This window comes from Phycodurus eques, chromosome 16 (assembly GCF_024500275.1).
Source record: "Phycodurus eques isolate BA_2022a chromosome 16, UOR_Pequ_1.1, whole genome shotgun sequence".
NCBI lineage: Eukaryota > Metazoa > Chordata > Actinopteri > Syngnathiformes > Syngnathidae > Phycodurus > Phycodurus eques.
In genome coordinates this window covers 3166161-3192397 of record NC_084540.1, presented here as the reverse complement: position 1 = coordinate 3192397, position 26237 = coordinate 3166161, and the positions used below count along the sequence as shown (strand labels likewise).

The 26237-nt window shown below is 45.2% G+C and overlaps 1 protein-coding gene across 1 annotated transcript in view; it reads left to right on the top strand.

Moving 5' to 3' along the window:
- Nucleotides 1-26042, top strand: part of ppfia3 (PTPRF interacting protein alpha 3) — a 30653-nt gene extending 4611 nt beyond the window's left edge. The window contains exons 3-31 of the mRNA XM_061699809.1: nt 565-666; nt 1669-1908; nt 2004-2057; nt 3081-3209; nt 3346-3438; nt 3873-3925; nt 3994-4087; nt 4164-4298; nt 5086-5169; nt 5257-5388; nt 5719-5781; nt 5869-5948; nt 6131-6293; nt 6581-6774; nt 7057-7297; nt 7373-7506; nt 7589-7743; nt 7845-7944; nt 8011-8092; nt 8163-8363; nt 8850-8915; nt 9348-9374; nt 11177-11352; nt 15450-15547; nt 16371-16546; nt 18438-18506; nt 18710-18872; nt 21932-21999; nt 22914-26042. Coding sequence (XP_061555793.1) covers nt 565-666; nt 1669-1908; nt 2004-2057; nt 3081-3209; nt 3346-3438; nt 3873-3925; nt 3994-4087; nt 4164-4298; nt 5086-5169; nt 5257-5388; nt 5719-5781; nt 5869-5948; nt 6131-6293; nt 6581-6774; nt 7057-7297; nt 7373-7506; nt 7589-7743; nt 7845-7944; nt 8011-8092; nt 8163-8363; nt 8850-8915; nt 9348-9374; nt 11177-11352; nt 15450-15547; nt 16371-16546; nt 18438-18506; nt 18710-18872; nt 21932-21984 — 3357 coding nt within the window. The 3' untranslated portion in view covers nt 21985-21999; nt 22914-26042. The remainder of the gene's footprint in view (nt 1-564; nt 667-1668; nt 1909-2003; nt 2058-3080; nt 3210-3345; nt 3439-3872; nt 3926-3993; nt 4088-4163; nt 4299-5085; nt 5170-5256; nt 5389-5718; nt 5782-5868; nt 5949-6130; nt 6294-6580; nt 6775-7056; nt 7298-7372; nt 7507-7588; nt 7744-7844; nt 7945-8010; nt 8093-8162; nt 8364-8849; nt 8916-9347; nt 9375-11176; nt 11353-15449; nt 15548-16370; nt 16547-18437; nt 18507-18709; nt 18873-21931; nt 22000-22913) is intronic.
- The last annotated feature ends 195 nt before the right edge of the window (nt 26043-26237 follow it).

Sequence of the window (26237 nt, the reverse complement as noted above, 5' to 3'; positions counted from 1 at the left end):
ACGAACGAACGTGTCGGCCATTGGCACGACGGAGACGTCGGTGCGTCCGCCACGATGAATCTGTCAGTTTTGCCTGTAAACATCTTGTCCCGCCTGACGCTCCAGCCACTCTGTCTCCTCAGTCAGAGCGTGGCGCTCTGAATAACCAAACGGCACACTCCCACAATGCTCCGCGTTTCCGAACGTTTCGGAGCGTGGAGAGCGCGCTTGGAGTGAATTTCCAAACGTACTCATCGTTTATGGATACTTGCTTGTATGATCATATATTTTTCAGATAGCTTTTATTCCTCAAATGAGAAGATTTTCTTCAGTCTTTGAATTTTTTTTTTAATGTATTGACATTTTGTGTTTTTAACAGTGCCTGGAATTGCAACATTGTGATTATATTTAATACAAATCTTTTTTTAAAATATTAAATGCAAATCAATCAAGTTCCCCAAATTCCACAAAAAAATAAAGGATCCCAAATGAAATTGAAAAAAAATACTGAAACTACTCCAATAAAATACTGTAAATAAATAAATAGCAAAATTCTGAATCTCGCCCTCTTGTGGTCTCCTGCAGGAGTTTGCGGTGCTGACCAAAGAGCTGAACCTGTGCCGGGAGCAGCTGCTGGAACGCGAGGAGGAGATCGCAGAGCTCAAGGCAGAGCGCAACAACACACGGGTCAGTACACCTCTCGTCCTATATTGTATATGTTAAATGCTCCCAATTAAATACACTGCTCCCAAAAAGTTAGGGGCGTTGGGTTTTAAAATTTTAAGATCAGCTTCAAATGCACCGTGACCTTGACAGGTTAACTTTATTTGACCTTCTGTGAACCTTTCAATGCACATATTCAACTGTTCAATAGTTCAGTACTTTTTGCACAACTTGCTGTTCTTTAAAGTGCGCTAGCGTAGCCGCTTTGGAGCGCCTGGTTGTCGGCTGTGAGTGCGCGCACGTCTGTAATATAGCCGAATGTTCGTTACATTGAAGCGTTGCTTGGGGCCGTATGCAACCATATTACTGTGCAGTACAAAATGATTATTTTGTAGTTTTCTTTCGTGGCCTAAAACCCCCAGGACAGTACAAAGTTATTGTCAATAAATATTCGAAAAGCTTGAAAATGTGAGAAGGTTTCACATTTGATCCAAACTTGCGGCGCGGGCATACTTGGTCATGGTGACATCTCATTATAGGCGAGTCGCTCTCATGAGCCGCGAGGAATTAGTGTGCTTCGTAGTTCCGAATCTGTTGCCAAAGGCGAACGGGTTGACAAAAAATAATAAATAAAATATTACTGTACCAAAAATAGCGTGCTCCAAAGTCCAAAGACTTGTGTTTTATACTGCTCAGAGGTAACGCCACAGCCACGCCGCTCTCTCGCTCTGCTGTATGTACAATAGACAATTGCATGGCCGCTACGTCAGTGCCCCATATTCAACATGTTCCGCCACATAGGCACATCTTTTGGAATTGGATCGAGTAATATTGTATACAATATCTGTCACCTGCAACTTTGTCAGTCCCATTCTCTGCCTGCATTGCGCCACGGCGCCAGTAAGCAACAGCGGCCAGTTCTGGAACTAGCAGACTTGGTCACTGGCATTTTAATTGACCAATGGGAGGCTGAAATCAGAAGATTTGGACAATGTATACAATGAATGTGTTGTGTGGTTGTCATAGCTGCTGCTGGAGCACCTGGAATGTTTGGTGTCGCGACACGAGCGCAGCCTGAGGATGACGGTGGTGAAGCGTCAGGCGCAGTCTCCCGCGGGGGTCTCTAGTGAGGTGGAGGTCCTTAAGGCCCTCAAGTCCCTGTTCGAGCACCACAAGGCCCTGGACGAGAAGGTCCGTGAGCGGCTGCGCGTGGCCCTGGAGCGAGTGGCGGCGCTGGAGGAAGAGCTGCAGTCGTCCTCGCAGGAAGTCAGCCTGACCGTGTTGTGTCTGCTGGAATCTAACCGGAACCCCGCGCACATTCGTCACATGTGCTCTTCGTGTTGTTGTTGTTGTTGTTGTAGGTGGTCTCTCTCCGCGAGCAAATCAAACGGCGGCAGCAGGGACTCGACAAAGAGGTCGGTAAAGATTGGTTTGATATGGGTGAGTGTCTAGCATGCTGAAACGGCCACGCTTAAAGTCCTATTTTCAAAAGGTTATTGATGGTGTCAAATTTTAGGCGTTCATAGTAAATGCAATCCTAATTGCTAATGAAAGCAAAAAGCGGTGGCCCATTGAAAGACCCTTCTTTTTATAACAGTAAGGACAGAAACAGCATAACCAGACCTTGGCTTGAAACCCTAATTCAAAACCCTATTGTCTGCTTAGAACTGTAATTTAGGGTTCAACCCCCAATTTGAGACCCAAACACAGGCTTGCTTTGAAAAGACTTGAAACCCTATTTTGAAACCTTCATTCGGAACGCTAACTTGTCTTGAAAACCTTACGCAGGCTTGAAACCTTTACTGTAGAACCTCCCTCTGTCTAGAAATCTTCACCTTAGCTAGTGTTGAAACCCTAACTTTAGACCTTTCCTCTGTCTTGAAAGCCTAACCCTAGCTTGAAATCGTAACCCTGGCTTAAAACCCCAATTTGAAACTCTAACCCTGTCTTGAAACCCTACTTTGAAACCCTTGTTTAAAACCCAAACCTGGCTTGAAAACCGAATTTGAAACTCTAACTTGAAACCCCAACCCTTTCTTTAAAACCTAACCCTGGCTTTAATCGCTAATATGAAATCCTAACTCGAAGCCCCAACCCTGTTTAAAACCATAAATTAGATTTTGCAACATTAATTTGAGACCCTACCACAAGACTGAACTCCTACTGTGAAACCACAAACCTTGTTTTAAACCCCAACACTTGCTTGAAAGCTTACTTTGAAACCCCAATCCATACTTGAGACTTTAAGCCTATTTTGAACCCCAATTTAAAAGTTCAAAAACTAATCAAGGTTCGAAACTCCAACTTAAAACCCTACCCCACGCTAATGTGCAGTCAGTCAAGTGTTTTCAGTCTTTAGTTTTAAAGATGTCGCTTAATAGGGAGTATACACCTTACCCGTCTGCCAATAATATGTCAAATATCTCCGGTGGTGGCAGCGGCTTCCCAACGGGCCGTCGTCCATATTAGATGACGGCGAAGTGGACCGCCAGCGCGAAGGCGAGCTCGAACGACAGCGATCCGAGTTGGGACAGCTCAAGGAGAGGCTGGCGCTCATGTGCAGACAGGTACAGCGCGCCCCCCCCCCCCCTGCGGTACAACTACACGATACTACTACCTACATTATAATGCAGCTGACTAGCTCCTCTCGTAGGTAGTAGAGGTCGCACAGGACGGTGATGCAATGTTGCTGTCGCTTGTCAGGTTGGCGAGATCGAGGAGCAACTGACGTCCGCCAGGAGAGAACTGACGCGATCCGAGGAGGCCAACCACAAACTACAGCGAGACGTCAAGGAGGTCATTTTACGCACAACAAAACACATCACGTCATTGACTGTATAATTAATTGACATAGACTGTGTTAAAACATCATGCGCCGGACCACTTTTTCAAACACTAACCCTGGCTTGAAGCATGAATTTTAAACCATAACCAGGTCTGAGAACCCTCCTTTGAAACACTTGAAACCTTAACTTAAAACCCCAACCCTTGTTTGAAACGCTTACCCTGCCTTGAAACCCTAATTTCAAACTCTACCTCTTCTTTAAAACCCTAACTCAGTGACGAAACCTTCATCATTTGAAACCCCAAACTGTCTTATAAAACCTTAACTTGGCCTAAACCCTTAACCTAAGCTTCAACTCTTCATTTGAAACCCTATCTTGACAACCTAATGCATACAGTTATCTCGAGATCCTAATTTGAAACCTTACCCCGTCTGAACGTCTCAGGCTCTGTGTCAGAGGGAAGACATGGAGGAGAGAATCACCACACTGGAGCGCAGGTACGGAACATCTTTATTTGGATTTTTTTCGAAACTTTCTCTTCCCGTCTTCATCCTTCTGCCCGCAGGTACCTGAGCGCCCAGCGCGAGGCGACGTCTCTCCACGACATCAAAGACAAGCTGGAGAACGAGCTGGCGAGTAAAGAGTCTCTGCACAGACAGGTAGAGAAGGCAAAGGCGACGCTACGTTCCCGTCGGCATGCGCGGCTACGTGCTACATGCTACCGTCTGTGGGCAGAGCGAGGAGAAGAACCGTCAGCTTCAGGAGCGCCTGGACGACGCCAAACAGAAGCTGCAGCAAACCCTGCAGAGGGCCGAGACGTTGCCCGAGATTGAGGCACAGCTGGCGCAGAGGGTGGCCGCCCTCAACAAGGTGCAAAAGGAATTACCGTACAACAAAAATAGATGTCTTTTTTTTGGTTTGCATCAATAAAGATGCTACACACAGGCTGCTAATCATTATAAAAATGTTTCAAACATCTTTTTTATCAAAATAGGACGTTCTTGAAATATTGTGCACATTCTATTGGCAGCGGGCGTAGATGCGCGTTCTTCAAGGTGGGCGGAGTCTGCGTGTGTTTTCATACAAGGCCGAGAGTGAGCGGGTTATTTGGAGCAAGTCGGTGCCAGTGGACACGTCACGAAAAAGCTCCAGCGTTTCCCGAAAACTTTTTTTTTTTCCCTCTTTAAGCGCTGCCAAAAAAAAAGAAAAGAAAAAAAAGGCCGCGCCGGCAAAGATTAAAACGCACACAATTAATCTCAGACGTGTCCGGGCAAGACGGACGCATGAGAAGGTGCTGATGCTTTTCTTCCTCTCCCACTTCCCTCTCCTCCTCTAACTCCTCTTCCTCATTCTCATCCTCCTCCTTTCCCTCCTCATTCTATTCTACCTGTACTTCCTCCACCTCATCATCCCTCTCCTCCTCCTCCTCCTCCTTCTTCTCTTCCTTTCTCCTCTTCCTCCTACTATTGCTCCTCCTCCTCATTCCCCCACCCCTCCACATCTTCCTTCTCTTCCTCATCCTTCTTCCTCCTGTTCTTCCTCTTTCCCCTCCTGCACCTCCTCCTCCGTCACCCGTGCTCCCCCTCTTCCTTCCCTCTTCTCCCTCCTCTTCTTCCCTCTCATTCACTTCTCCCCCCTCCTCCCCCCTCGTCTCCAGGCTGAAGAGCGCCACGGCAACTTTGAGGAGCGACTCCGCCAGATGGAGGCGCAACTGGAGGAGAAGAACCAGGAGCTGCAGAGGGTGAGTCAAGCTTTGCTTGTCCCCGCCTCCCCCCACTGCACGTCTTACACGCCTTTCTCCTCCTTTTCCGCCCCCCCCCCCCCGAAGGCCAGGCAGCGTGAGAGGATGAACGACGAACACAACAAGCGTCTCTCGGATACCGTGGACAAGCTGCTGTCCGAGTCCAACGAGAGGCTGCAGCTGCACCTCAAGGAGAGGATGGCGGCGCTGGAGGAGAAGGTGAAACATCGCTACATGACTGTCATGATTCCCCCGATCCCCTGAAAATAGCAGGGGCCCACTGTAAATGATATAGGGTTATATTGTTCTGTAGTGCCATGTTGAGAAAATTGGGGGTTAAAATACTGCGAATAAAGCAGTTTCCGCAAAAATCTTCCACTGGTTGCGTGATGTCCCACATGCGGCTCATCAAGAAATAGTGTTTGTGTGATTATTTTAATATCCACTGTACCAACGGTATTCATGTTTTTGTGATGTCATCATCCAGTGTGTTGTCCATTTGTAAGGACCCATTTTGTAACAAAAACCCGTGGTGTCCGCTCCTTGCAGAATGCTCTCTCTGAGGAGCTGTCCAACATGAAGAAGATTCAGGATGACCTTCTGACAAACAAGGTGAGAACATGTCTCTCCTCCTAATTTGGGTTCTGGCGCTTACGCTGCCATTCTTACCACCTTGGCTGCGTGTCTTCCACCAATCAGGACCAGCTCATTGCTGAGCTGGAGCGCCTTCAGCTCGAACTGGATCAACTGAAAGCCAGGCCCGGAGGCTCCTATTCCAGGTGGGAAAAACATTCCAACTGTTCACCAACAGATTGTGATACTCATACCGTACTTACATTCTTTATGGACTCATACTCTTCTTTGTCTTTACATCGCATGACTTCATTCCTGCCTACGGGTAACTACAACAAAACCTTTCACCCGCTCTCCTATCTGGGATCTCATCTCCCTGTCTCTCCAGTCGATCTCTACCCGGCAGCGCTCTGGAGCTGAGGTACTCCCACGGGGGAGGCTCCCTCCCAATGGGCTCCACCACTCACCTGGACACCTTCGGGAACGCCTCCCTGGGCGGCAGGCGAAGCCACCGGTCACGGTGGAGCTCGGCCAGGGAGGACTCCACCAAGGTGGGCCTGGAAAATGGCCCTAGACCTTTTTTTTCCCATTTTGTATGAGTTTTCATGTCATAGTTGTGCATCAGTCACAGCAATTGTCATGCCGTATGCTGTCACCCACGAGTTCGCCAACACTGGTCAGCCCTGGCGAACAAACAAAAAGTGTCATTGGGATGACACACTAACGCTCACGGCAGTGAGCGATGCATAAATATGACATCAGGATTCATGAATAAAGAGGAAAAAATACAAGTAACAAAAATATTTATTGAATTATTTGCGTACGTGGGTGTTTGCAGTATACAGACTGGGGGACGGGGGCGCGGCCGGGGTCCGGCTACGAGCACGGTGTGGACGTGGGCTGCTCAGACGACGAGGATGACGGAGACCATCGCTTCGGGTCCGAGCTGCTGTCTCCCAGCGGACAGACGGATGTACAGACGCTGGCCATCATGCTGCAGGAACAGCTGGAGGCCATCAATAAGGAGATTAAGTAAGATGCCAGCCATGCCCCAAGGGGGGAACTGCAGGGCACGGGTCATGACACTGTTTGGCTAAACTATAGTTAACAACTTGCTGGAAGTGACGTCCATGTATTACATAACATATAAACAATGCAAAAAGGAATTTGAACTGACCTCATAACATCTTTGTCCTCTGACCTTCCGGCACGGAATTGTCCTTTTGACAAGTTTTGGAACGCAAGATGGAATTCATGTGGGTTCGGAGCTTCCGGGCTATATGCTAAGCTACACTAATAAGACTCCGCTCCTAGGTTGATCCAGGAGGAGAAGGAGAACACAGAGCTGCGCGCAGAGGAGATTGAGAGCCGCGTGAGCAGCGTGGCCCTGGACAGCCCGCCCATCCCGCCCTCCTCGCTGGGAAGGGACGGCGCGGGGCGAGGCTTCATCCCGTCCTCAATCACCTCCTCCACCCTGGCCTCCCCGTCACCGCCCAGCTCGGGGCACTCCACCCCTCGCTTGCCCCACTCGCCGGCCCGTGAGAATGACAGACAGGTGCGTTCGTAGTTACTGTCACCGCTGATTGTGTTGACGATATCCAGTAGGATACTATTGGATTTAACATTTCAGACCGGCAAAGACGACGAGCGCTCCCTGGCCCTACTCGACTCCACGCCACCGCCCACGCCGCGAGCTCTGCGCCTGGACAGGATGACCCTCACTCACCCGGGGGCCCTGCCGGACGACCCCCGCGAGTTCCGCAGGTGAGAGGCGGCGACGCCCGTTTATGCTTCTCTGATACGCCGCGTGGCTTTTTAGTCTTTTGACTGCCTGCGCTCCCTCCAGCCTGTCAGCAGACGGCAGCAGCTCCAACAGCAGCCAGGACTCCCTGCACAAGTCCAGCAAGAAGAAGAGCATCAAGTCTTCCATCGGACGACTCTTTGGGAAGAAGGAGAAAGGCAGGATGGGACAGCCCGGACGGGACGGCTCGGCCTCGCTTGGTAAGAAGACGAGTGAAGTACAACGTTGAGACAAAAAAGACAAAAACCTCTGAAAAAGGTTCCAGTCTATAGGCACTCTGAACTTCCTGTGCCTCCAACAGCGTCAACGCCCTCTGAAGATCTGGCCTCTGGAGACCCCATGGGCATGAACAAGACCGGGACTTTGGGTCCGGCGGACAAAGACCGGCGCAGCAAGAAGAAGCAAGTGGCACATTTCTCTTTCTCTTGAAAGAAATCATACTTCATATTTCATATTCATATTGTCAGGCACGAGCTGTTAGAAGAAGCATGTCGCCAAGGTTTGCCCTTTGCATCCTGGGATGGTCCTACTGTGGTGTCATGGCTGGAGGTACCCCTTGTTTTAAGCCCCCCTTCCTGAGCCCCCCTTCGCCTCATCCGGCTGCCCATCTTCCTTACAGTTGTGGGTGGGCATGCCCGCCTGGTACGTGGCGGCCTGCCGGGCCAACGTAAAGAGCGGCGCCATCATGGCCAACCTGTCGGACACGGAGATCCAGCGTGAGATCGGCATCAGTAACCCTCTGCACCGCCTCAAGCTCAGGCTCGCCATCCAGGAGATGGTGTCCCTCACCAGCCCCTCGGCCCCGGCCAGCACTCGCTCGGTCAGGCTCCGCGACCACCACGCAAACATCCGCAAAAAATCCAATTCTGTAGGCGTTGCTTTTGTAGCTGACCAATTCTTCTGCATTGAAGCATTTTAGCGATCGATTTGTCAACAAACAGGGTTTTTGTTCAAAATTGCACAAAATGTAATTGTGAGGTCTTGCAAAAAGCACGTTTTTGTGCACGCAAAACACGTTCTTGGGCGCACAAAACACGCTTTTGTGCTCAATATTTCCAGTTAGTGGGACCAGATTGTGGCACAAATCTAAAATCCCCAATTTGTACTCTCTGCATGTTGAAAAATATCATCAAAATCCAGCTCACACTCAAATACATATATTTACTCTGAGTGTTATGACACTGGTGTTAGGAAAGCGAGGGCCGCTAACTGTCCCTGAAGGCAACACCTGACTTCATCAAATATGTACAGCAGATGCTTTTGTCGTCATCTCACCGCGCCGCTTTTGTCTTCCGTTGGGCTTCAGTCGACCAGCAATGTTTGGATGACCCATGCCGAGATGGAGTCCTTGAACGCTGCAACCAAGCCGCCGGTTAGTAGCGGTCATCCTTTATTTCATATATTTTTTTTAGTCATGCATTTATTATATTATTACTACTACGCTATATTTAATGTGTGTATTTTTTCACAGTTTTCATATGTATCGTTGATTATTTGAGATTATTTTCAGTTGTTTTTTTTTTTTTTTTTTTTTTAAGATCCATGTTGATGAGTCTCATTCCTCCTCCTCCTTTTCTTCTTCTGTGGTTGTGCCTCGTAGTGTCAAGCATCTTCTTCTTGTCCCTCTGGTTGTTGTTTCACTCTGAACCGCTTCCAGCTAATTGCCCGTTCACTAACACACTCTTCCTCCCTTTGTCCTCTTTCCACGGCTGCCCCTCTGCTTCGCCTCCATCCCTTCCTCCTCCTCGCCACCTCCTCGCTCTCTGTCTATCTGCCCCCCTCTTTTCTCCTCTTGGACTTCTAGGAGCTGAAGGAGTTCAGCTGGGATCAGGTGAGGAAAACCACACTTTATCTGTCTAAGTGCAGGCGTGGGAAAAAGGTTGTGCTTCAAGGGTTGCATTTGAGTTTTAAAACCGACAGAAAAAAAACGTTTCATGGATTTCAAATGGGTGAAATAATTTATTCATAAAACAATAATTACCTGTCCTTTTTTAAATCATCTATAATTAATTTAATTGCAATGAATTAGACAGTTATTTAATCAAATCAAATCAATAATTTAATCATAAATAAATAATTTCTGGGCAAATATTTATTTTAATAACAAAATGACAATCATAACACAGGAAGAAGGTGGAAGAAGGCTGTTTTGGTGATTTGACGGATGTGGGGGGGTTGGAAGGAGACTGTGGGGTAGAAAATGAAACCGAGGTTTCTGATCTGTGGAGAGGGGGTGAGTATGTGACCATCAATGGAGAATGTGAAGTCCTGAGTGGAAGGGAGCAAGTATTTGGGACCAATGATAAGTCAATGATCAGTTCCAATTTATTGCGGTTGAGTTTGAGGAAGTTGGTGGTCATCCATGATTTTTATTGCAGAGAGCCAGTTTGGGAGAGTGCGGCAGCGGTGAGTGTTTTTGTTGCTAAAGTCGCGTGTCGTCAGCGTAGCGGTGAAATTGAAGTCCATCGTGGCGAATGTTGTGTCTAACGGGTCGCATGGAAAGAATGAATAGGAGGGGACCAAACACAGAACCTTGAGGGACACCGTGCGTTACTGGGATGGGGAGGGATGTGCAATTGCTTATGTTATGTTTACGCCCTGAACTGGTCGCCAGCCAATTGCAGGGCACATAGAAACAAACAACCATTCGCTCTCACGTTCACACCTACGGGCAATTTAGAGTCCTTGATTAACCTAGCTTGCGTGTTTTTGGGATGTGGGAGGAAACCGGAGTGCCCGGAGAAAACCCACGCAGACACGGGGAGAACATGCAAACTCCACACAGGCGGGGCAGGCATTTGAATAATAAAATAATAGTTAATCATAATTCATGCTCATTTTGTATTTTATTTATAATGAATTCATGTATTTTTGAAAGTTTGTATATAATAGTGTTAAATTGGAAATATTTTGTATTTTAAGTAAAATAGTTAATTAACAATGATATTATAATAACTCACAGACATTGTTTTATTTTATATTTAATAATGTAATGAAAACTATTTTTTGATGGACAAATAAATTGTAAAATTATTTATGTTCCTCATGTTGTTGTATTTTTGCAGTTAATTTCATTTGAAAATAATTCATGCAAAATTATTAATATGATTATAAAATGTTGTAATATTTATGTAAAATAGGTTTTTTTTACTCATATTTGTCAACATTTACAATAAATCAGTTAACCAAATATTGCATGACCAAAAATAATTAAAAGATTTTTAAAAATGTGTCAAACAATAATGCGAGTGACTCGCTGTCGTGACCCCTGACGGGACAAGCCGAAAGTCACAAGAACAACATGTATAGGAAAAAAATGCATGAATTTGAATTCACCAAATTTAAGTAAAAATGGCTAAGTTGATAGTCAAGTTTATTTGTAAAGCCCTTAATCACCAAAATGTCAACATATGTAAAAAAAAAAAAAAAAAAAAAAAAAAAAAAAAAAAAAAAAAAGAGAGAAAGAAAGCCTACATGGATTTTCCAATACTGGAAAAACATGTCAGGACTCTTATCATGTAAATGCTGGGCGTGCCGATTAAAGAACAGAGCGGGCCAAACATTGCCCTGTGCCGGTCCAGTGAGGTGGGCTCACTGTCGGATGTTGGTCACGGCCATTTTGTCCCCATTTAGATTCTGGCGTACGGCGACATGAATCACGAGTGGGTGGGCAACGACTGGCTGCCCAGCCTGGGCCTGCCGCTGTACCGCAGCTACTTTATGGAGTCGCTGGTGGACGCCCGCATGCTGGACCACCTCACTAAGAAGGAGCTGAGAGGACAGCTCAAGATGGTGGACAGCTTCCACAGGTGAGACCTGGCGGAGACCATCAGCTCATAGATGCTCGGAAGAAACGTGGGGTACATTTGGCAAGCTCACCTCTAAAAATCTGTATGACATTTTCCAATCATGGCAATCCATGGAGAGCTGAAACGGTGATACCCATTTCTCAACATTGTTGATGGATGTCCCATGATGTATCATTGGGTCCGACAATGTCCCCATTATGTCCCATTATGCCCCATCAGGTCCCGATACAGCGCGTACGCAAAGTATTCAGACCCCCTTAAATTTGTCACTCTTTGTTCTATTGCAGCCATTTGCTAAAATCATTTAAGTTCTTCCCCCCCCCCCCCCCCATTAATGTACATACAGTACCCCATGTTCACAGAAAAAAAAACTGAATTATTGAAATGTTTGCAGATTTATTAAATATAAACTGAAATATCACACAGCTATAAGTATTCAGACCCTTTGCTCAGTATTTAAGCGAAGCACCCTTTGGAGCTAAAACAGCCAGGAGTCTTTTTGGGAATGAGGCAACAAATTTTTCACACCTGGATTTGGGGATCCTCTGCCATTCCTCCTTGCAGATCCTCTCCAGTTCTATTAGGTTGGATGGTGAACGTTGGTGAACAGCCCTTTTCAGGTCTCTCCAGAGATGCTCAATTGGGTTTAAGTCAGGGCTCTGGCTGGGCCATTCAAGAACAGTCACGGAGTTGTTCTGAAGCCACTCCTTCGTTATTTTAGCTGTGTGCTTAGGGTCATTGTCTTGTTGGAAGGTGAACCTTCAGGCCAGTCTAAGGTCCTGACCACTCTGGAGAAGGTTTTCGTCCAGGATATCCCTGTGCTTGGCCGCATTCATCTTTCCTTCGATTGTCGTCCCGTCCCTGCAGTTGAAAAGCACCCCCACCGCATGATGCTGCCACCACCGTGCTTCACTGTTGGGACTGTATTGGACAGGTGATGAGCAGTGCCTGGTTTTCTCCACACACAGCGCTTAGAATTAAGGACAACAATTTCTGTCTTGGTCTCATTAGACCAGAGAATCTTATTTCTCACCATCTTGGAGTCCTTCAGGTGTTTTTTAGCAAACTCCATGGGGGCTTTCATGCGTCTTGCACTGAGGAGAGGCTTCCGTCGGGCCCCTCTGCCATAAAGCCCCGACGGGTGAAGGGCTGCAGTGACGGTTGACTTTCTAGAACTTTCTCCCATCTCCTGACTGCATCTCTGGATCTCAGCCACAGTGATCTTTGGGTTCTTCTTTCCCTCTCTCACCAAGGCTCTTCTCCCCCAATTGCTCGGTTTGCCCAGACGGCCAGCTCTCGGAAGGGTTCTGGTCGTCCCAAACGTATTCTGTTGAAGGATTATGGAGGCCACTGTGCTCTTAGGAACCTTAACTGCAGAAGAAATTGTTTTGTAACCTTGGCCAGATCTGTGCCTTGCCACAATTCTGTCTCTGAGCTCTTCAGGCAGTTCCTTTGACCTCATGATTCTTATTTGCTCTGACATGCACTGTGAGCTGTAAGGTCTTATATAGACAGGGGTGTGGCTTTCCTCATCAAGTCCAATGAGTATAATCAATGCGGATGCACGTAAAGAAACCTCACGCTCCCATTGTAAGACGCAGTGACACAATGGCAGCGTGGGATCGATCCCCGATGGGGAGGGGTTGTCAACGGCGTGCAGAAAAGTGTCACCGGTTCCACCTGATTGGCCGACTGTCGTATCCCCAACATTGAGTACTGTATCGTTCACATATATATATATATATATATATATATATATATATATATATATATAAAATATGAGAAGACACCGCTCGTGGAATTATGTGCACGTTTGGCTGATGCTGTTGTGCGGGCCAATGTCACGCTGACTTCAAATTGATCCCGAGGACCGGACGAAAATGCCGGCACGCAGGCCAGGAGCTTGACATGTCTGCCCTATCACATCGTGTTTTATTCCATAATGTCCGTTAATGTACACTTTGTGTCTCTTCATGTCCCATCATGTCTCCTCTTGGGTTTCATCATATCCAATTATGTGGCATTTTGTACAATAATGTCCAATTTTTGTCTCCTATTGGGTTTCGTCTTGTCCATTTACATCGCAATTTATGCCACAGGGTCCAACTGCATCTGACATTTTGTCCCACAGTATAAAACGTTTCCCATATCGTGTCTCACTTTGTCCGATAATGTATGGGCTGAAATATGTGCCGCCCGCAACGAATTTGAATTGCTGCGTTGGCGTAATTGCATTTAAAAACCAAATTTGAAAGACATAATTTGAATGTGTATTCATCTGAATCATTGCATTGAACAACTGAATCTGAGTCGTGTCATTTGAAATAGATTTTATTAGTTTGGAACAAAAGTCCAATGAACTTGAAACTGAATGTAAGATTATAAAACGTACAGTGCTGTGAAAAATGATTGGCCCAAAAATGTGTTTCCCCACTTTAATGTTTAAGATCATCAAACAAATGTAAATATCTGACAAATACACCACAAGTGAACTTCAAATGCTGTTTGCAAATGGTCATTTCATTTATTAAGGGAAAAAAAAAAACTATTCAAAGTTACTTGGCTTTGTTTGAAAACGTAACGGCTCCCGAAAGCTCATAAGTGGTTGGGCCATCCCCAGCAGCAACGAGTGAAATTAATGTTTTCTAGAACTGGCAATGAGTCTTTCACAACTCTGTGAAACAATGGTTTGAATTCAGCAAAAAAGCATCAGCGACCTTTTTAAGGTCACGCCACTTCATTTCAATCAGCTTCAAGTCTGGACTTTAAATAGGCCACTCCAAAACCTCCATTTAAAAAAAAAAAAAAATATATATATATATATATATATATATATATATTTTTTTTTTTTTTTTTGAGCCATTCAGAAGTTGACCCGCTGGTGTGTTTTGGATCGTTATCTTGCTGCAGAACCCAAGTGCGCTACAGCTTGAGGTCACAAACTGATGGCTGAACGTTCTCCCTCAGGATTTTCTGTTAAAGAGCAGAATTCATGGTTCCTTCAATCACAGCGAGTTGTCCAGGTCCCGAAGGAGCCCAGCAGCCCAAGAGCGTCACACTGCCACCGCCATGTTTGACCACCATTTACGCCAGGTGTAACGAGACACACACCTTCCAAAAAGCTCAACGTTCATCTGGTCAGTCCAGATGAAATTCTCCCAAAAGTCTTGAGAATCATTCAGATGTTTTTTGTGCAAAGGTAATACGAGCCTTTATTTTCTTCCTTGTGTTATATTTGTCTGATATTTACATTAGTCTGATGATCTGAAACATGAACGTGGGGAAACTATGCAAAAATATAAGAATTTGAGAAGGGGGCCAATACGTTCTTACGGCACTGTATTTCCATTTCTCCGAAAGTGTATTTGATCGTCAATGAAAATTCAATTGTCTGTGTTTTCACATATCAGTTCTCTCAATTAAAATTCGGTTCTACAAATTCAATTTTAAATTTGCTGTAACAGAAATTCCGGGTACGTTAGGAATTGCAATTGATCGCAGCTACACGGATATCCTCTTTGGCAAATCGGCAGCTTGGTGCTGTTTCGACCTCCGGGCGGAGTTCAATACCTGGATTTGTCGGAATTGGAATTGAAAGAACTGAATGTAAAAATGCATCGAGTTGAATTTCCAGCGGTGGCACGGTGAAGGACTGATGAGCACATCTGCCTCATCGTTTTGAGGACCAGGGCTCAAATCCCGGCCCCGCCTGTGTGGAGTTTGCATGTTCTCTCCGTGCTTGCGTGGGTTTTCTCCGGGTTACTCGGCACGCCTGGTGAAGTGAAGACTCTAAATTGACACTGTTAAATCCCAATATGTCCCATTTTGGCCTGTACTGTCCTATAATGTCCCCGAGTATGTCACATCTTCTTCCATAGTGTCCCATAATATCCACGATTGTGTCTCCTCATGATGTAGCGTAGTGTCAGCCGCGGCTCCTCCGCTAACGTAGCCGCAAAAGGCAGAAGAGCGATACCCACTCGGGCGCGTGTGCCCGGGCCTGCTCACGGGGTCGGGCCATTCAAAGGGGTGTCAAACGGTATCGAACACCACCCTGTGACCTCTTCACCTTTCACCTCTCCCATCTGGTCTGGCAGGGTGAGTTTGCATTACGGCATCATGTGCCTCAAGCGCCTCAACTATGACCGCAAGGAGCTGGAGAGGCGGCGGGAGGAGAGCGCACACCACAACAAAGGTGAGACATTGGTTTATTATGACCTTTGAATTATGAATTGTTAAGCAGTATCGAGCATGGAATCGGACCTTATCGGATCTTATCAAGTCCCAACCCTAGCATCAATTTCTTTGGACTTTCAATTGCTATCAAAATTTGTAGAGAAATATATATATATATATATATATATATATATATATTCCACATCATATTTATGACTAAATTATTTGTTTCCAGATGGCCATCATGTTTAGCGCTTTGATGTCGATTGTATCATTGTTAATTGTTTGTAAATGCTATTGAGTTCACTTTCGATTCAGCCCCTTTCACATTTTGAACAAAACAGACTTTCAATTTGTTGATAAAATAACAGATGGCGTTGGGGTACTGACCATTCGTATCGATTTGTGACAAGATTGTAAATTGACCATATTTGGACATACAAGCTGAATATATTTTAAGGTTCTTTCGGTTTTATTTCGTTTTTTTTCTTATTTCAACTTTAAGGATACAGTTTAAGGATATTGAAGGAGAAACACTGCATCAACCAGCGACGCTTCTTTGTTTTTCCTGTTTTCATGTGCATTACTGCTGCCACTTTTTGGCAATATAAATGTTGAAGAAAGACAATAAGAATTGCCAAATAAATCGACTCTTCTTTCACGCAGAGATCCCCCCCCCCCCCCCCAAAAAAAGTTGATCTAGGATTAGCACACTTTGCTTTTCACACAAAACCCAGTGAAGCAGGATTTCCCACCCGCTAACAGTCCTGGCATGCACGTTACAGCGTTTTCACCGGTCGCCTTACATTCTTCCTTTTACCCGGTTCCCCCTTCTTTTCCAGACGTGATGGTGTGGTCCAATGAGCGCGTGATGTGCTGGGTGCAGACGGTGGGCCTGAAGGAGTACGCCGACAACCTCCGTGAGAGCGGCGTCCACGGCGCCCTGCTGGCCCTCGACGACACCTTCGACTACACCGACCTGGCGCTGCTGCTGCAGATTCCGAATCAGAACACGCAGGTAGATGGATGAGGCAGCCGTATTGCATTCACACAATAGCGCACGTCAAAAGAAATAGTGTTATTTCTGAGATATGAAAGAATATGTATGAATTGGTGAAAGTGTCGGAACTGTTGCCTGTCTTTAACATTATTACGATTGCAGAAAGACAAGAGTGTAATGCGTTTAATGAGTCGTTAGGATCATTTATGCACTTGTATCTGCAGACTTTGAAGGGCAACGCATGTAAATTGCACAACTTACACGATTGTTATGAAGCTCTTTTGTCTTTACTGTGAAGCACTTTTGTCTTTGCCGTGATAAAAAGAAGTGTATTTCAATGGGCCACCGCCATTTGCTCTGTCAATAAGGATTGCCTTTGCAATGAATGTCTCAAATTTGAAATCGTCAGTAACGTTTTGAAAATACGACTTTAGTGTGGCTGTTTAAGTATGGGAGACATTTACCCATAAGGCCCATGGTGATATCCGTCCATCCATCCATCCGTTTTCTGAGCCGCTTCTCAGAAGCAGAGAGGCAGTGTAGGGCAAATGTAGAGGTGGCAAAGGCCAAACGTGGCATATAATGACATGTATGCCAGCTTGGACACTAAAGAAGGAGAAAATTATCTATACAGGTTGGCCAGACCTGGATGTGCAGCCGGTTAGGGTGATTAAGGATAGAGATAAGTCATGTGCTGGATGAATGAGGAAAATGAAAGAGAAAGAAGAGTAGAAGAGGCAAGTGTGGTGGACCAGGAAGTGGCAATGATTCGTAAGGGGGGAGTTAGAAAGGCTTTAAAGAGGACGGAAAATGGAAAGGCAGTTGGTCCTGATGACATTCCTGTGGAGGTCTGGAAGCATTTAGGAGAGGTGGCTGTGGAATTTGTTGACCAGCTTGTTCAATAGAATTCTTGCGCGTGAGAAGATGCCTGAGGAACGGAGGAAAAGTGTGCTGGTGCCCACTTTTAAGAACAAAGGGTGATGTGCAGAGCTGTGGGAACTACAGAGGAATAAAGTTGATGAGCCACACAATGAAGTTGTGGGAAAGAGTAGTGGAGGCTGGACTCAGGACAGAAGAGTCTCTGCTAGGATGAAGGGCAAAGTTTAGAAAACAGCGGTGAGGCCAGCCACGATGTACGGATTCGAGACAGCGGCACTGAAGAGACAACAGGAAGCGGAGCTGGACGGAGGCGGAAATGAAGATGTTGAGGTTCGCTCTCGGAGTGACCGGGTTGGATCAAATTAGAAATGAGCTCATCGGAGGGACGGCCGAGGTTCGATGTTTCGGAGGCAAAGTTCGAGAGAGCAGACTTCGATGGTTGGGGCACGTCCAGAGGAGAGAGAGTGAATATATTGCTGGAAGGATGACGAGGATGGAGCTGCCAGGCGAGAGAGCTCAAGGAAGACCAAAGAGAAGGTTGATGGATGTCGTGAGGGAAGACAAGAGGGCAGTTGGTGTTCGAGAGGAGGATGCAGGAGATGGGATGATGCGCTGTGGCGACCCCTAAAGGGACAAGCCCAAAGGACAAGAAGAAAATACTGTAGAGTATATATTAGTGCTCCGACTCGCCCCCTAAAGCCCTCATCGATGTTCTTGTCTTTGGCAAGCGGTGATTGAATCGATTCGAACTCTTATTCCTTCTATTATTCAAAAAGAATAGTCCAACAAATGAAAAATCCAATTTGTTTATTTCATAAACTCTTGAGAGCCCCCTGTGTACGTCCCGTCCCGTTCGCAGTTTTTTGAGGTCGCAGATGTAGTCACGACGGAAAGACACCGAGCACCTTTTTTTTTTTTTTTTTTTTTTTTTCCCCCCTCCTATTTGTCACATAGAGGCTACTGATGCCTGTGTAGCTTTTGTGACATACGACGCTGCTGCCGTCACTCATGCACACACTCCGTCCTGCAGGCTCGCCAGCTCCTTGAGCAGGAGTACAACTCGCTCATCGCCATGGGAACCGAGAGGCGGCCCGATGAGGTCTGTCAAACATCCGCACGCACGCACACAAGAAACACGTGCACACAATAACCACGCGCGCGCGCGCACACACACACACACACACACACACAACTGCTGCAGGCAAACAAAAAACACAACACATACACGTACACAAAAGGGCCCCTCACTCAAACACAGAAGCACACACACGTCGAGCGTGCGTTTTCGGTGTGCCCTGGCAGGACGGCACCAAGACGTTCACGCGCTCTCCTTCCTGGCGCAAGATGTTCCGCGAGAAGGACCTGCGGGGCGTTACGTCGGACTCGGCCGAGACCCTGCCTGCTAACTTCCGTGCCTCCGCCATCGCCACGCCCTCCGTTACCCTCAGGAAGGTCCAGAGCGACGGTGAGTGGCCGCCCGTCCACCCGCCCGTCGTGCCCTCGCCCGCCGCACCTTGCCGACCCCGCGGGGCGAGGCCGCTTTGAGCTGCCATTCGGGGCGTGACTCGTTGTCAGGCAATGACGGGAATCGGGCCTCAGGGTCTTCAAGGAGCTTGTTACAAACTATTATTAGGCCTCTTTAGGTTTAGCGTTATTTCCTTGGTAGGACAAGGAAGAGACTTCCTAAAAGGATGAATTACGATGTGAATATGAAATGATGAAATATGATTAATGCCATAGGATATAGGTAGGTAACACGAGTTCACATGTTTTGTGTTCGTCTGATATTTACATTTGTTTGTTGATCTTAAACGTTTAAGTGGGGAAACGATGCAAAAATATAAGAATTTGAGAAGGGGGCCAATAGTTTTTCACGACGATGTAATTACTTGTTACCCCGACGTCCTTACAAGCAAAAACAAGGCTCTAAGAAGTTTCACCTGCGCTGCGCAGTATGCAGGTATTTCTTTCACAGTCACACTGGATGAATTTTTGGCTAAAAAGTTACTGAATCGATTTTCAACCATTGAATCGTTTTGGATTGTAATCATTGTAAATGATCCACGAATCATGATACGAATCGAATCGTTGCTAAAACGAATCAATACACCCTTACCCTGTAGTTGCAGTATTTAACTTAGCACACACAACCCACTATGATTTTACGGTTATTTAGGTTTGATTTTAAGGTTTTATTTCATTTCAATTTATGATTGGATATTATATGTGTTTTAAGCTGATTTTAGGATATTTATGGACACAATTTTAGGATATTTCAGGAAATAAATTGTATTCACGTTTTTTATTTGAAGGATATTTTATTTATTTATCAGTTTTATTTTAAGGAATTCATCGATTTTAATTGGTATATTTTAAGCATATTTGAGAACACGTAATAGTTATTTCTTTGTATTTAATGCAAAACAATGCAAACACAAAGGGACTTTATTCTACAGATATTGAAATATATATTTTTGTATTTTATTTGGTCTTCTTTGATTTGATTGATTTTTATTTATTTTTTTAATTTCAAGCTAATCAAGAAACAATGCTTCAACGCTTTAAATTCAAACTTCTATTACAACGAAGAAAACCATGGAAAAATCTCGTTTATATCAAATCTGAGTCTTTCGGCGCATCTCTGTGGGTGCGGCGGCTCGTATTTGACTTCCTCGTGTACTGGAATGTGGCTGGAAAGTACACACTGCATGATAAAGTTCCTGTTGAGTTGCTAATCACACAAACACACACATTCACACACAATATATGTTCTCCGCAGCTTGTTGGAACATGCCTGCAGCAACACACACATGCTTATGTTCCCCTGGAATTGCGACAAAAAAATGGTACTTTTTCAAATATACGACAGGAAATGGGTTTTGAAGGTGGGTTCAAACCTAAAACTAACATTGAAAAGCTTGTTCAGATAAATAAAGCGTGTAAATAAAGCGAATAAAACTAAACATTGATTGAAGTAGTGAGTAAAGGAGTTAGTAGTGAGATATGAATCAGATTTAATGATCCTGAAGTGCCTGAAATGAACAAAATAATGCGAAAATGATGCTAGGTCAAACTGACCTGTTTTAAAAAAGTTAAAAAAATAATAATAATAAAAAAAAAAAAAAAGCTGTTTTTATGAAGGAAACATTGTTCTTGACTTAACAAAACTAAATTTGGATTGAAATGGTTCATGATGAAGTTAACAGCGGTTCCGTTATTGAGGTTCCGTTTTAATTTCTGACACCTTTGGATGGTTAAATATAAACTACATGAACTCGACCCATTTTTTAAAGTGAAAAATTATGATAAAAAAAAAACATGTTTTGAAACATGTTCTGCTTGGCTTAATAACACTATCTAGCCATCCATTCTCTTAACATCTTATTCAATGTTGAAATTGTGAGTAATGCACGTACTAATGCGACATGAATCATGTTTATTTGTTGTTTCTTTGTGACACTTTTGGTTTGCTTGGGTCAAATTGACACGGGAACGTTATTGTTGTTCGTGAGAAACAAAACACAACAGAAGGATGAGGGAAGTTTTAATGCCTCTCACTCACGAAATATGACCAACTCGGCTTTATTTATAGAGTACTTTAACAATAACCACAGCAGTAACAACGGGCCATACCACAAATTTAATAATAATTATAAAAGTAAATAAACCAGCATCCATTTTGAGAGAAGAGACAATGATCACAGCTAGCTCCAGCTCTAGGAAAATAGTAATTAGCCACTAAACAGCTACACATTGTACCTCTTTATTATTATTATTATTATTATTATTATTATCATTATCTGTTGAGGCATGCATTTTGAAAAAAAACTTGATAGACTTTCTGTAGCTAACTAGCAGCCAACTAACATTAACATTGTTCACGTCACTGTGGAAGGTGGAACTTATCGTACTAACAATTAGCTAGTAACCAGCGTCCATTTCGAGAAAACGTATTAAAATGACAGCTACCTCGAGCTATTCGCTAGCGTCCTGTGTCGAACTAGCAATTAACTACTAACTATCTGTTTTGAGAAAACATACAAAAATGACCACTATCTCAAGCTATTTCCAAGCTTTCTGTAGCCAAGTAGCAATTAACAAGTAGCTCGCTACACATTATACACATCTGTTGAGGTGTCCGTTTTGAGACAACGTACAGAAATGACACATAGCGTCAACTACCGCCTCGGTTTCTGTAGCTAAGTTGAAACCAAGTCGCGAGTTATCGACATTATTTACATCAGTAGTGTGGTTTCCATTTCGGGAAAATGTACAAAAATGATAGACGGCTACAACTACCGCCTGGTTGCATGGCAGTTAGCTACTAACTAGCGTCCATTTTGAGAAAACGTACTAAAATGACAGCTATCAATTAGCTACTAATTAGCTTGTTACACTTTGAATGGTGGATTTAAGGCTTGCGTGTCATCTTTTTGTCGGGTGTGTACATGTGTGCGTGCGTGCGTGCGCGTGTGTGTGTCTGTGTGTGTGGGGTGTGTGTGTGTGTGTTTGTGCTGTCTACAGCCAGCTCCGGTGCCCGGGGTGAATCCGCCTCCGTGAGGACGTACTCGTGTTGAGGGAGAGCAGCTGAGGTGAGGGAACGGCCGCCCATGCGCTCGTTAAAGCATTGAGAGTCCTTTCGTTAGCGCGGCGAGATGAGATGGCTTGCACATGTCTTTTTGTTGTTGTTTTTCCCCACTGCTAGTTAACACGAAATTGCTTTGTTTTGCTGTTGTCATTTCAAATAAAGTCACTTATTGATGGCTTTCCCATACTTTCTTCAGCCCAAAACATGGCCCCAGGAATTAAGGAAAAAATGTTCAGCCCCTAAATCCAGATTAATTTAGCAACATGAAATTTGGTAGACGTGTGTATCGTGAGTAGACCCACCAAAAAAGTCTCAAGAGAGTCTTGCACAAAAACATGAAGGAAGTCTGCTCTTTTCCTTGGAAGTGGCCATTCAGGATCCTATTTTCGCGACCGGCGTAAATTCGCCGTGGCGTGCGGTGCAGCAATGAACAAGGGACGAGTTAGACTGTCTTGGTAATTTCGTAGACCAGGGCAGCCTGGCGGATCCAGGAGTCACTGTGGGTGTGTTTGCAGCCGACTTCGTTCACCGCCAATCAACGCTTCTCCTCTCATTCCCTTTAAATGTGACGCATTTAAGCGAGCCTTGCGCTTGCACGACAATGCGAATCCGCAAACGTTTGCAACCCGCCGCAGGTGCGCCGTCTACAAAAGTAGAGCCATTTATGTCCAGTTTGGCCCTTTTTCCACGTACTCCTTCAAAGGAGGACTTTATTGCTTATTGCATTACTACCAAATTTGAACCTTGTACGGTATACTAAACAGACGGGCACGGCTAAATTGCAAATGATTGGAATTTTCGTCACTGCGTGTGGGTGGAGCATAGCGCCCAAGTTTGATGACTCGACATAAATCACATCCCTCCGAAAAGTTAACTCCACAAGGTCAGTCAAATGACTCACGCCGTTTGTCTCCACAGGGGCCACCGATTACACTGGGACCCTCCGACTCACTGAAGAATGACTCTAAAGAAGAAAAAAGCCCCCCCCCCCCCCCGCCCCACAACACACACACACTACACTCAACTTCTGGCTAGTTGTGCTCCGAGCATTCTGCAATAACACGAACAGGACGAAGGTGACCTGATGATTTGTTAATTTTTTTTCTCAGAGCAGGAAGTCAAAGTTCTCTCTCTGTGGCCCCTCTTTGTATGAATCCTCGTTACGCTAAGCGAGTTACGACGCCATTGTTGCCGTCAAGGTGGGGGAGGGGGGGGCGTGTTCATGTGGGAAGTAAAACATTTCGAGCGCCGGGCGGCAGACCACATCACAGCCACGCCGCTCGTCTTCGTCTTTTTGTCTCGAGCACCTTGAAAGCCGATCCGAAGTCCTTTGAATGCATCCCATAATGATATACTTGAAAGGCTCCGAGGAAGAGGGGGCCGGTCACACAGGCATCAGGTTCGACTGTTTCCTGACTCTTACGCAGAGAGCCCAGAAGTAGACCCTGTCTCAGGGTTCTGTGTGAAAGGCGCTGAAGGCAACTCGACAATTTGACAAACTGACACAACAGAAGTAGAATCAGCATTTGGCTTTCACACAGAACTCAGCGTTGTGGAATACTGAGGTTTCACACTGTTGACAGAAACAAAAAAAGCACACTTTGAGAGGAAGTAGCAAAGTCAAAATCGGTTCGGAAGGTACCAACGGTGACCCGAAAATGTACCCATCTTCCGAGGTATCGGAGGTGGGATGCGGATGCGTTTATGTGAAAGGGAATAAAGCTGGAGAGGGCGTGTGAAGTATAACACCTGTCACGCACTGCTCTGACAAGTACAGTGGGGCGAAAAAGAATTTAGTCAGCCACCGATTGTGCAAGTTCTCCCACTTAAAAAGTTGAGAGAGGCCTGGAATTTTCATCTTGGGTATACCTGACCTATGAGAGACAAAGTAAGAAGAAAAACAAATCCAGAAAAATCACACTGTCTGATTTTTAAAGAATGTATTTGCAAATTATGGTGGAACATAAGTATTTGGTCACCGACAAACAAGCAAGATTTCGGGCTCTCACAGACCTGTAACGTCTTCTTTTAGAGGCTCCTCTGTCCTCCACTTGTTACCTGTATCAATGGCACCTGTTTGAACTCGTTATCAGTATAAAAGACACCTGTCCAGAACCTCTAACAGTCACACGCCAAACTCCACGATGGCCAAGACCAAAGAGCCGTCAAAGGACACCAGAAACAAACGTGTAGACCTGCACCAGGCTGGGAAGACTGAATCTGCAATAGGTAAGCAGCTCGGAGTGAAGAAATAAACTGTGGGAGCAATTATTAGGAAATGGAAGACAGACAAGACCCCTGATGATCTCCCTCGATCTGGGGCTCCACGCAAGATCTCACCCCGTGAGGTCAAAATGATCACAAGAACAGTGAGCAAAAATCCCAGAACCACATGGGGGGACCTAGTTGAATGACCTGCAGAGAGCCGGGACCAAAGGAACAAAGGCTACCATCAGTAACACACTACGCCGCCAGGGACTCAAATCCTGCAGTGCCAGACGTGGTCCCCCTGCTTAAGCCAGTACATGTCCAGGCCCGTCTGAAGTTAGCTGGAGAGCATTTGGATGATCCAGAAAAGGACTGGGAGAATGTCATATGGGCAGATGAAACTAAAATAGAACTTTTTGGAAAAAACTCAACTAGTTTGGAGTTGAATCCAAAGAACACCAGACCTACTGTGAAGCATGGAGAGGAAACATCATCCTTTGGGGCTGTTTTTCTGCAAAGGGACCAGGACGACTGATCCGTGGAAAGGAAAGGAAAGATCTGCATGGAGGAATGGGCCCCAAATACCAGCAACAGTGTGTGAAAACCTTGGGAAGACTTACAGAAACCTTTGACCTCTGTCATTGCCGACAAAGGGTATATAACAAAGTATTGAGATGAACTTTTGTTATTGACCGAATACTTATATTCCACCGTAATTGGCTAATAAACTCCATGAGCGAACTCCTCTTTCACACCGGTATCTCGCAAAATGTACACATTAAAGGTGTATGAGTAGGTCCGTCCGCGCCGCGCACGCAGAACCGGATCAGACGTCGCATTTGTTGGTTTCTGACGACACAATTGCGATGACATCACGGGATCTATAGTATTCGCCTTTGCTGGATTCTGTGTGAAAGGCAAAGGCAGATAAAGACCATATTAACTCACGTTTAAGGTTTTCCAAAGCAGGTTTCCTCACATTCACAGCCATTCCCCCCTAAAAAATGTAAATAAAAGGTGTTTTGGGACTTTTGGGAAGTTGTTGAAAGCGGACTCCTCCGTTGGGATCTTTGGCGGGACATGATGGTGAAAGATGAATGACTGGAGGGGCCACATTTGAGACAAAGCATATTCAAAGAAAATGGGACAGACAGAAGCCGCTCATTTTACACACGCACGCCATAACAAAATTCTCTGGAAGGGGAGAGGGGGGGGGGGGGGTGAAGGGGTGAATCGGAAACCCAGGAAACGAAACCTTTAGCCTCCTTGTTTACGATGCATGTCTTAAAAAGAAAGAAAACAACAAGGAAACAAATAAAAGACGACCAGATATTTTTTAGTTTTTTTCCCGTCATGGTGAAGATAACAAGGCGCGGTTCCAAAATGAAAACTGACAAAAAGGGTTTGGGGGAGGGGGGGAGGGGGGGTGGGGGGGGGGGGGGGGTCAATTTGTAAAATGTGTTGAGATTTTTTTCAGTTGTATTTTTTATTTTTTACAATGACTATTTTTCTTTAAGGTATGTATTGGATAAATGTATGTACGTGTAAGTCCTTGTTCCCGCTCTGTCTCTCTCTCTCTCTCTCATTAAAGACCCATTCAGTTTGGAGCTAGACCGAATGGTCGCCAGTCCAAACACAAGGTGACCGTTCCACTCACTAGCGCTGCTGATCCGTGTCCACTCTGGCGACAGGTCGCGCAATGATCGCAGATTTCCGTGATTAAAGTGACCGTAAAACAAAACTGAAGATATCCTATATGGAAAATGAACAAATATGATAAAAGTGGTGATGTAACAAAAAAAAATAATAAAAAAAAAAATTAAAAATGAATAAAGCAATCCATGTAGATCTGCTCATCATATGAAAGTTGCTGTCAATTCTTACATGCTACATTATATCATATATCTATCGATCTCTCTCTCTATATATATATATATATATATATCAGGACAGGACACACAGAGAAGTCTCAAGGACCCAAAGTTGGAATTGAACTGGTCGTCGGCTTTTTGAGTGTAAAGAGGCCATTTTGGG